The following is a 12277-nucleotide window of genomic DNA, read 5'->3' as shown; positions in this document are numbered from 1 at the left end:
TGTGAGTTGTTGACCACCGGCAGATCAGCAGGGCCGTAGGCGATCGACCCAGGGTTAGTGAATTTATCCATAGTACCCTGTTTGGTCACTGTGCTGGGAAGTTTGTCTTTGGTAATAGCTTGGCAACAAAGTCACTGATCTCTCAAGGGGTGATGGCTCTGGCCACCCAGGCATGATCCGATCGACCACACACCACACCGTCCAGAGGTAGCACGGGCAGTCACTAGCAACAAGGTGCAGAGTCTGATAGCTGTTGGTTCGATAAGCAGTTCAATCGTGACTGCATGTTGCATCAAATTTTGACTGCTTCCACTATCAAGGGCCCGATCGAAGTGCGGGCCTCTCTAACGTGGACTAGCACCATGAATCACAAGGTCATGCACCACAACTATAGGTGAGTTCAAGGCAAAATGCTTACAGTCCTGTGATGTCGTTGGTCAGGGACCCGCAGCCAGAGGCCAGTGAAAGGTCCAGCAGATGTAGCCTGGATGCGGATGACATGAGCAGAGCCCAGTCAATGCCCGGGCCCCATAAGTGCAGTGGCCCCACTACGATGCGGCCACACTGCATGGACAGACAGGGAGGGGGCACCCCACATTGCTGCAGTGTCTTCCCGGGGGAAGGCTCCTCTTATGGGCTCCTCAAGTCTCCAAGATCATTGCCGCCTTTGGGGCCCAACACGGGCCTTCGGTCAGTGGCGGCTGCTCAGCTCACCTCAGCGGGCCAGGGCAACTATACAACCCACCAGGTGGGCAGGCCCCCAGTGTCTCCAGGTAAGCACTGCCGTACTCGGGACACAGTACAGCGTCTCTGTCGGGTCGTCAAACACCTAGGATCTTCATGGGGGCGCAGCAGCAGTTGGCTGCGATGTCGCCCACACTGCGCCTCACTCAGCCCCAGGCCGCCATACGCGGATCAGGGCCCATCACCACCCTTCTTTCACCTCATAGTATCCCCAAATAAATGGGCAGGAGGCCGATCCTCTGCACATTTGGCTCCTCCGATTCAGGTGCAGGCCTCACCTGCAATCCAGTCTCAGCCCGACCACGCTGCAGTGTTCGACAGCCTCCCCGCACGGCCTGATCCTCTTCATGGCTCTGAGTCGGCCGTCTCCAGCAAGTATGCAAGCCGCTCTTGAAAGGTACTGGAGTGAGTAACAGGGCTTTAACAATAAATTCACAGTGATGTGGCTATAAAGGGGGAATCCTTTGATCCCAAGCGAGGGAATAATCCTCGCCTTCGAGTCCTTAATAAAATTGAAATTTTTTATTTATGATAGCGAGGAAAAGTGAGAATTATGGTAGTTTAAAGCTTCTTGACCACCAGTGAGGCCATACCAACTACTGGCTTTACACAGAAATGCTTAAAAGTTGACTCTGAGGACCAGTCAACTGCATTCATAATGTTCTCTGACATTAAAAAGCCTTTGATGCCATTGCTCCCCAGGATGAATGGACCTCAAATTAGGAAGTGTCTATGCCAGCTTCCTGCATAGCCCAATGTAACCATCTTGCAATTGGATGGGAAGAGACTTCCTTGTATGGTTTCCTGATCGCAGTCAGTAATTGTCGTTTACCAGGAGGAAACGGTCCTCCGTCATACTATCAGAAGCCTTGACACAGCGGACCACACATAGTTTTGGACAGTCCACAAAAGCTTGCGCTTCTGGATAAATGGAAAGTAACCCCTTCAGAGGTAAATACTCTACCTGTTACATCTGGGGCCCTGACATTTGACACCCTCCTGCAGGGCACCAAGCATACCAACATAGCAGACAATTCTTTCCTAGAAAGATACTAATTACTTTGTCATGACAGAAATAGATTCAGGACCTTGTTAACATCCCACAGCAATGAGTATCTTGGTTCCGGGGGAAGTGACACACAGATCCGCCTCTGAAGCCACCGCACTAGAGGACGTTCCCAAACCGGGATGCCATCCACAGGCTCATGACCCACTGAAATAGCAGACCTCAAGGTGTTGAGGGAACGGTACATCTTGCCTTGTTGTACCATGTGGGCCAAGGGATTCAAAATTCAGACAATATCGCCCCCCAGGGGATCTAGGTTCCTCCGCATACACCAACCCAGCCATCTTGACTAAGCTGACTCTCCCTTCGGCCCAAGCTTTCGTCAGAAGGGATTGAGCGAGTCACGAAAGGCCTGGGATTTTCCATCGCTCCTTGCAATCCACCACGCCATGAGAGACAAAGTGCCCTGTGTTATCAAATGGTATAGATTCCCTGCTGTATCTTGGATCAGATCTAGGAAATCCAGAAGTCAGTTTGGAAAGTTCCAATAGAACCAGAAACCACAATTGGGTTTTCCATGCCGGAGTCACCACCACCGATCTCTGTCTTCTGACTGGGGTCGACAATCTCTTTATCATTGTAAATGGGGGGAAAGCATAGCTGATCTCCTTGCTCCACTTCTGAAGGAAACTGTCCGTTGCAGCCGCTTCTGGGTCCGGCCTCCCGCTGAAGTACCTGGGTATTTCAAAATCCAACTACAACGGTGAGCAGAATTTCTCACTACCATTCCAAACAAACCCACGCTACTCTTTTCAGATCAAAAATTACAGATCAAAAAATATGTAAGGGAATTTCCCATACTGACCTATGGGAGGAGCAGCCCTCATAGTAGTGAAAAACGAAATAGGCTGTTTGTCAATACTAGGACATGTAAAACATACGAGTACATTTCTTACCTTTTATGTACACAGCACCCTGCCCATAGGGCTACCTAGGGCCTACTTTAGGGGTGACAGGTGTAGAAAAAGGGGAGTTTAGGCCTTGGCAAGTAGTTTGAAATGCCAAGTCAGTGTGGCAGTAGGCCAGAGGCAGGTTTTGATAGGCTATTTATGTGGGTGGCGCAATCCGCACTGGAGGCCCACCAGTAGTTTTTAATTTACAGGCCCTGGGTACAAGAGACTTAAAGGTAAATTAAATATGCCAAACAGGTGTAAGCCAATCATATCAAGTTTTAGGGGAGTGAGCACATGCACCTTAGCAGTGGTTAGCAGTGGTGAAGTGCCCAGAGTCCTAAAGCCAATGAAAAGAAGGTCCGAAAAGGAGGAGGAAGACAAAAAGGTTGGGGATAACCCTGCCGAAAGGGCATTTCCAACACATACACAAACTCTGAGCCACATTCCAGACCATGGGTTTTGCCCACTGTGCCATTTTAGTCAGAAACAGCTCAGCATGGACATCCAGGCCAGGTCCCTTCCAGATGTGAACTTAAGCTGTCCCCCAGCTGGTTTCGATCTACTTAGGTCTCATCAGTGAGGTATAACTTGATTTTCTTGGCCTAAAAGAGGTTCCCACCTAATTTAAAAACTTGTGGGAAACTATTGAACTAGTTAAAGTACAGGCTGATGTCTCTTTGGACTATAGTGGAAAATGCTGTTTTGCAGTGCTCATTCTCAAAAAGATGGTTGTGCAGTGCTCTGAGTTTCTCAAAAGTTGGTGATCTAGCAGCATGATCAGTGTAACCGTGATCCCCTTCATTTATAATGTATAAACAGACATCACCATTACTAAATCCTGAGGTTTGAGAGTAAAATAGGCAATCTTGGCATGAAGTAGATGAAGAATACTCTTAATTAGGCATTGTTTAAAAACACAGGAGCAACATGAAGACCAAGGTAGAACAGGAATATAATGTAGAAGTGACACCTGGTTGGATTCTGTTTATAAACAAATAATATTTGGATTTGAATATAGTAAGGGCACTGTAAAATCTGACAACCCTTAGGGTGGTCTTCTCCCAAATGTTTTGCCTACTTACCTCCTGTTGCTGAAATTAATTTTTGTTGGCTCTAGGACTTAGTGGTGAAATGCACAGCTAACCAGTGTTAAAGTGCTTATGTTCACTCATTTACTTATATGTACCTAGTAAAGTAGTACAACATGTATCTAGGGCCCGTAAATTAAATGCTACTAGGGGCCTGCAGCACTAATTGCGTCATCCCCCTCATGTAGCCCTTTACAACATGTCTCAGACCTGCCATTGCAACCTGTGTGTAGTTTTTAAACTGCCAATTCGACCTGGAAAAATAACCCTTTAGCCAAGCCTAAATTTCCCTTTTTAATAAATATGTCACCCCTGAGTTAGGGCTTAAAGAGTTTATGGGGCAGGGTGCAGTGTATTAAAAATGTTGGACATGTATGGTACCTTTTGCTCTGGTGGTAAAAAACACCCAAATTTATCTTTCACTACTGTGAGGCCTACCTCTCTAAATGGTTTACCTTATTACATTTAATAGATGATAACTTTTGAATGGGAACAGGTAGGAATGTCATGTTTACATTCAAATGCATTGTAATTTAAACCTACCTTTAATCGTAGAATGGGATTTTAAACTTAACCCAAAAAGAGCACTTAACAATTGACTTGCATCTTAGTTCGCTATTGACATTGTTGTCAGGGTGGTGGTGGTGAGGGGGTTGAATGAATGTTTGTAAATTCATGTTTGAAAACTATTGTTTTTTTTTTTTAAATACTTCTCAATGCACTAATATAATGTGACATAGTAAGGTAAAACGGTTCTGCATCTTAATGTAAAACACTTTTTTGAATTTTAAAGAGGCCTTATCATGTTTTTACTCTTTTGCTGTAAGAGGTCTTTACAACTAAAAGTGTTTCTAAAGTTAAGTGACGCGGGGTAACCAAGTTTCTTCCTTTCTTTAGCTTCAATTACCCTTTAAATGAGGCCTTGCCTGTTTATTTAACTTCTTTCTCAATGTTGGTGCTGAGTCATGAAAATAGAAGCCCAGTGCTGCTGTGGACCAGGGGCCCGCATGTAAAGATCAGGGGGGCCACGTGCGGCCCCCAGGCCATACTTTGAGTATCACTGCCCTAAATAATGGGCTCGCCGAGTGGTGTGTAGCCCATATTGAACCGGAATCCAGGGATGATGCCTGCAAGAGGCCAAAGGTTAAGAAGTGCACCACTGTTGAAAATTAGCCGGCATGCAAACAGCAGATTACAGATTGGTGCCCGTGAAGGGTCCTAGAATTTAGCAGTGGGCCACCGTGTAGAGTAATGAGCCTGTGTGTACCACTGGAGGCCAAAAACAAATTATGACCAGGGTCACTGGAATTATGTGATTTTGCAGCCGCTGCGATTACTTTGAAATTATGGATTTACTGCATATACTACCTATTCCATCATCTGCTGCAAAGTTTGTTTCTAGCTCATACTGATCAAAAACTCTAAAAACGAGGAAGCGTGTTGCTGAGGTCAATGGAATGCTCTTGAAAGGTTGACTGGTCCCCTTTCTGTTACCTATTGTTTTATAAAGGTGTTGAACTTGTCCTAATGAGGTGAAACATTTGCCCAGACAGTGCTCACCTTTGTAAAAATGACAAAATGTGCTGCACTGTATGCATAATTTCCCTTTTATTGGTACACATTTTAGTAACATTATTGCATAATTTGGTCCTCTCCTGCTGAATAATTTTAGTAGCGATGATTATGGCCAACCATTTAAACTATTGGCAGAAGTCCGGTATCCAACTGTTTAAGGAAAACATTCCAATTAATTAGGGACATGGCTGCTGAGAAGAAGATCCACTGAGCATTGACCTACCACCCAGGGTAATTGCATACATGGCCAATAAAAAGATATCCACACATACCACTTCTGGTTTATTATAGAATTAAAATTAAGCTTTATTCAAAATAGGTTTCTTTAAAGAGTGATCTTTTGTTTTAGATAATTAATTGTGCAATGAGACACGTTTCTGTGCAGCTGACACGTGTTTTACTCTAGCAATCCTGTTGTTTACACATGAGACGCATACTGTCCAGACCTCCATCTAGTAATGAATCTGGTAACTAATACTATTGTGTGTTTCTTGAAAATGGCGTGTTTTACACAAGGAACTTTTGAAGCAATGTTTGCTGTTAGAAGGTATACATTTACCTGAAATAGCCTTGAAAATCTGTGAACGTCCACAGACACCTGCGTATCCCTAAGTACCTTTTTGCTAGCTCCAAACAATTCACTAAGATAATGAATTGCACCTATGAAACACGTACATTTCTCGATGCATCAGGGTGGTTTGTCATTCTGCCTGGAGGGATCCGGGCTTTGGATCTGAAATAAAGGTGAAGCACATACGGCCATTGTCCCATCAGACCTCCTTTTGCGCCTTTACCAGCTGCAAGCTGCCGGATGTCCATGGAAACGTATGTCGTTCTAGAAACCTAGATCAGACCAGTAGCCTTTGTTGTGGCTACACAAAAAAGCACCTCAAAAGCCCTGCGGTAGGACTGTGGGCTTTAGGGAAAGCCTTTTTTAACCTTCTGTAACTGTTGTCTGCCTCATGTTACCTTCTAATCCATTGCAGCTTCTATACGGAATACTCCCTGAAACAATAATGTTATGTGAAAGTGACGAATTTTTCAAAGAACGAACGATTATCAAATGAAGTAGGTCCACATTACATTTACAGTTTCTAAGTTCTTGAATTTGCTCTCTATATAGAAGCGAAATGGACCCGATTTTCATAGTTAAATGACACCAGCTGCTTCATTTAGCCGTTACTGGGTAGTTCTGGCGATACTGATTTAACGTTGCATTTGTCTAAATCTCTACGATATTCTACTTTGCTTTTCAGACAAAGATGGAACTTATTTGTGTACCATCTCCTACTCCTCCCAAACAACCACGGATTACTGTTGGAAGAGTAGTTTCTGAAAAGAGGCTCCCATCTCCTCCATCATATACTTTTGAATCACCAGAAGATGTAATAAAAGCGAACATTCGAGATCCTTTGCAAATTATTAAAATCATTTCTGAGAACGGTCATCTTGGATTCCTATACTTAACTCCTCGAGATTCAAGATCATCGACTGATTATGATCCTTTTAATCTAAAGTAAGTTTTCTGGCTTTATATTCCTACTTTATTGCTGACCTTTTGGAACAAGATGGGTACTGGGTGAATGAACGAAAGTCTATATTCATTTAAGTTTGCACTATTGATCGCTTGATATAACACAATTTAGTGGTGTGGCAGTTTAAATGTAAAGTAAATTGACGCTATCTATTGCATCTCATTGCGTCGCACGAGCACCCATGCACAACTTTCGTAAATGTGTGGTGAAGTGTGTTGGAATAGTTTAGTTAGTTTAGCTTATTTAATTTTTATGCGTAATGCTTAATACTTCTATATGCCGCAAGGCAGTGTGTTGCCTAAAGATAACGTCTGATGCTGATATTATGCTTCAAACCACAATCCTGCTTCAGGAGAGAAAATAATTCTAATCTGTAACAAATTATATAGATTTTCCAGCTAGTCTTGAAGTAGAGCTAATTACATTTTCCAATACTACTGGGTTTGCCGCAGAGCCCAGGAGAAATGTTTTTCTCTGGTAGGCTGATATCAAATCATGCTTGTACAAACAACTGAATGTATATCAGGCATACTCATAAGCTCTGGGAGTAGTCTCTATCAAACACAGTGTCCCACTGGAAAAAACTAATCGAAAATCCTATCACAGGATTACTAACATTAGTTAAAAAATACTGTGCCATTCCATAATGTTAATTATTGTTTCAACCTTCTGTGCCAGATGATAAAATACCATGAAAATGAAGTACATGTTATGTTAGCTTCATCATTTGTGAATGTGCTTCCATTTGCATTTCAGTGTCAATAAAACTGTCCAGCTAGCTGCTAATAATATTATGCTGATTGTAGCCGCCTTCTTGAAATGATACTCACATATGCAGCATACTGCTGAATGGTTGCCGATCTGTGGTGATCACCTATTGTCCGAATAGGCCAGAGGTGTCCATAGCCCGATGGGGGCACACCGTAAGGCTTTGGGCATGGCCCTACCACAGGGATAAGGGGTTGTGAGCTAAGGCACATCACATACAATATATTGCGTGACAAAAAAATTGCAACCCATCACAAGGCTACTCACTTCCCTTTATCCCCAAATACTGGCACAATAAGTCAGCACTGGAGTACGTTTTCTATTGTAAATTTCCATCAGCAGAGTAATTGGTTTATTGACTATATTGGCCGTCAAGTTAAAAAGGAAACCTACCAACAAAACGTTGCTTCCTATTTAACAAATAGGAGTCCCAAGTGCATGCAGAATCAAAGTTGACTCCCATATAAGAGAAATATTATAGACCACCTAAAAGGAGTGGCCCTTAACAAAACAACACGTCTTCAAATTTTTATCTCCACGCGCCATATTAAATGTTTTACTGAGGTTCGTGTCGAGGTTCATCTCTTAACTTACATGGAGTAAACAAAAACATCAACTCGTTTTTTCAGGCTGTTTGAGATCTGCCACAAGAGCCGTGGCTCGTTTCCTCCACATCGGCATAATGGAGGAAAGGCATGGGTTTATTCTTTACCGATGGCGTGTCCTGCCCTTTCTCAATAAGCCTCCCCTCAGAGTTGTTAATTTATACCAAGAACACGATCTGAGCCAATATGCACCCTTATCTTATGATCCGGTCTGTGCCAAAGCAACTAGTGCATTTTCCTTTATCTCCGAACTTAGTCAGAGCTGATAAATAGTGATGCAGGGCCTGGAAAGAATCCATCAATTGTTTGTTTAGCCCTTTGGCAAGGAACAGTGAGCAAAGCGTTGATCTATTAATGCTGGTGAAGACACATGGCAGGTCCATATAAGAAAGGTGTACGGGCATGATTTAGCAACAGTATACTTCCAGACTAAACGATGTATTTAAACATTGTTAAATAGTCCCTACTGCTGACCGAAACCCATGTTACACCTCAGATAATATATTGTGCTCTGTAGTCCTCAATGATAACCTATCCAGGACAACTCTCTCTTTTACTTTAGTTATCGAACCCAACAATGAAATTGGACAATAACAATGAATATCAACTTGTGTACCCTTTTAAAAAATAAGGACTATAATGGCTGAATGCTAAGACTGTGAGAGCCCAATTTTGCTAGCAGAATGAATTAAAGGAGCCTTAAATTCAGGTGTCTTCTTATATAAGTCCATTAGAACCTCATGTGGACCAGGAAATTGTTGAAGAGACTTTTAATAGTGGCAGAAAACACATCATCTAACACTTCATCTAATATAAATTCAACAGACAGGGGAAATATTGGCGGAGTCTTCATTTTTGCTACCCGTTGAACTATAAATCTTTCAAAAAATGGCCTATCCACGTGTCCGGTTTGATGATCACTGCCGTTCTCGAGTTTCTTGAGTCTCTCTTAAAATTGGCTGCCTTCCAATATTTCCAAGGCCTCTGTCACGGGCTCCTTTCTCCATTTAGTAGGGAATTGTTTATAAAAAATAAACACTGGGCAATTACATAGCCTTTTATTATACATATTGTCAAACCAACTGTTATAATCTCGGCTATTATAATCTTATTGGCTTCATAAGCAGTTCCCTTGTTTTTTAGCCCAACCCTAATTACTTCTGATGGCATATTTTCCAATGAGAGGCAATGATACACGAGTTAAAAGTTTAACTTAATCAATTAAAGCATCAGACCCCCAAGATCAACGTGTTTCCACACTCAACTTGTTCCATGTTCTTTAGTCTTAGATATGGTACACCCCCCATAGAATTTAAAGCTATTACCATTTGAGGTGGCCAGAGCTATAATCAGCACATCATGGTTACTAAAAATACTTCTGCCACTATAGCCTCGTGCCTGCCGTAGTGGGCTATACTGGCCATTAAAGGCCCGAGCAGCATGTAAAGGGCCTAAGCCGAAGGCGAGGGCCTTCACCAAGGGTCTGGGACTTTAATGTTGGTATAATAGCCCAGCTATGGAGGGCTATAAAGCTATTAGAAAATGTTGCCACTAGAGGGCAGAATGGTCTAATAAATAAAAGAAAGGCCTCAAGGATCTCGAGGGGATTGAAATTTCCTCGGGCTCTGTGAGGCCTTTGTTATAACAACAGCTGTAAACAAAACCATTGGAATGTTGGAGCTATGGTCTTCTACTGGCCATTAGAAGCCCGGAGCACTCCATTGTTTTCAATCTAGCTCCTAACAATTCAATGTTCTAATAAAATATGGGGGCTCAAATTTCTTAGTCTATAGTTGAGCTAGATCTATGTCGAACATAGGTTGGCATCAATGATGCACTAGGTCCTAATAGCTCCAGGGCATTGCACAAATCACTATGTAATTAAAATAAAATGCTTCGACTAGAGTCCTGTGCGAATTTCCCCTCACTTGAAAAAATCCTCAAAAAAAGTATTCCAGTCAAAGACAAAAGCCTACCTCTCAATTTTGCATTAAAATCATCCCCCACAAGTAGACTATATCCATTCGCTAAATTTGCTCTCAAGGTGGGCAAATTGTCTATATATTCAAATACAGTGCATAAATGTACATTAGATTTATTCCAAAAAAATCATCATTTTAAAAAGTAATCATTTCCAAATTAAAATTACCCAGTCATTTAAAAAACAAAAGCCTGAATTCACATGCTGTTGATCGTCATAGGGGTTATCCAACATTGTAAGGTGACGTTTAACCATGTAAACATCCTACGTGAGGGTGAAAGGTTTGCGGATAGCAAATATTACAGATAGCCATCACAATAAATATCATTGACTGCCCATGTTTCCTGCACCATCACAATATCAAATCTGTGAATTTCTTCTAGCCAGTTCTCAACAAGTTGCTTGGATGCCATACCCACAACTCGCAGTTGTTATTTTGGATGAAGCAGTTAGTAAAGAACTGCAAACATTTGTACCTGTTTTGGCTTACAAGTCCTAACTGTGTTACATTTGCTACACTCGAGCCAATCAATAACTGTCAGGTCAGAAAGTGCTAAGTATCAATTGGAGATAAAAGACATCAACAACCGTATTCCACTAACTATAAAGCTTGGAATTCGCATTTCAAGTGCCTATAAAAAATCCTGGATTACCATTTGCTATTTTGGGCCTCTAGTTCATCAGTCAGCACCTGCAATCCTGGCCCCATTAATGCTGGCTTCTATTAGAGGGATACGACATACCGAAAGATGACTCTTAGCCATTTTATAAAGAAATTCTTGAATTGGTAAAAATTTGAAAAAAGTCCCTGCTTAAGCCAAACTGCTCCTGTAGCTCATTGAAGGAGCATAGCTGTCTCGCCTCATAGAGATCACCGGCACTGTAATACACTTCTGTGCCCACTTCCTGCCAAGTCCATCATGAAAGATGGCCGGGAGTCACAATAAGCCCCATAATGGTGTATAACGCCTAAATTTAGTGACTAATACTGTCCTTGCTATCTGCCTCCATACCCTAAATACTCGGATCATAATCTTAAACCTGTCTTCTTTCAAGCTTTGCTAGCCAAGATCTATTAATCTCCAAAGGAACAACCCTAAATACACATAGAACCTTTGGTAGAATTTTCATTTTCAGCACATTACACCTCCCCACCATACAGAGGTGAACATCCTGCTTGATATTACAGAGGAGTGGGGCTAAATTTAGTTCAACTAGGTGATCCAAGACAACTGTTATTCTGATCCCTGGGAACAGGGAGGCAATATGGTGGCCGTGTAAGGCAGTCGAGCTGACCCTTCTCCTTACCTGGCCTTCCATAGCTTTTTCTCTGACTGCTGATCCTCAGCTGGTGGTGGATGTGGATGCTGCCTGATGCACTGAACTGTCTGATGCTTGGGGGTATTGTAGCCCACTGAATCTTCGTGGCAGTGTTCTGAGTTCTAATGGAGCTGTTACGGCATTCAACTGCGATAACACAGAGACGCCGCGGGAAAGCCTGGGCCTTTGTTATGGCCTGGATTGTTCACAAGCCGATGCATGTCTCTAAGCAGCATGGAGGTGTAGCTGTTGGCATGGCAGCTAACAGACTTTGCAGGGCTAATGCATGAAACAATTTTGTTGCCCTTCGGAAGAAACCCTCTGCAGGCTCTTCGCGAGGAGGAGCAACAGAAGGATTGGCAGCAGAAGCAATAGCAATGGTGCAGGACTTTTTAAAAGACTGATTCACGACCGGGCTGTACGAGGAGCGGAGGTTATGGCTGAACAAGAGCAGGATGCTGACTCCTCAACTGCAACACGATCTGGAGATCCCCCTGTGGTGGCTACAGGTCTATAGGCTACAAATCATGGTTTGACTGACACTTATCCTGAGAAGGAACCAGTAGGAGATGCTAAAATTATGAGTATTGGGTTGGAATCTCTGTGGTGAGTCAGCTCTCTGAGCAAGCAACAGTAGTAAATAGTGTACTGGGTATACCCTGCAGATCTGGCCCCTTGGCTTGGGGGAGCGAGTGAAAAGCT

At 42.8% G+C, this 12277-nt stretch overlaps 1 protein-coding gene across 2 annotated transcripts in view; it reads left to right on the top strand.

Annotated features, from left to right (window-relative positions):
• Positions 1–12277, top strand: part of DNAH6 (dynein axonemal heavy chain 6) — a 1211389-nt gene that overhangs the window by 99795 nt on the left and 1099317 nt on the right. For both annotated transcript variants that reach the window (XM_069236637.1, XM_069236634.1), the window contains exon 4: positions 6623–6882. In XM_069236637.1, coding sequence (XP_069092738.1) covers positions 6623–6882 — 260 coding nt within the window. The remainder of the gene's footprint in view (positions 1–6622; positions 6883–12277) is intronic.

This window comes from Pleurodeles waltl, chromosome 1_2 (assembly GCF_031143425.1).
Source record: "Pleurodeles waltl isolate 20211129_DDA chromosome 1_2, aPleWal1.hap1.20221129, whole genome shotgun sequence".
NCBI classification, from domain to species: Eukaryota; Metazoa; Chordata; class Amphibia; order Caudata; family Salamandridae; genus Pleurodeles; species Pleurodeles waltl.
Note: the sequence above shows the minus strand (reverse complement) of the source record. Positions and strands in the feature narration are given on the sequence as shown.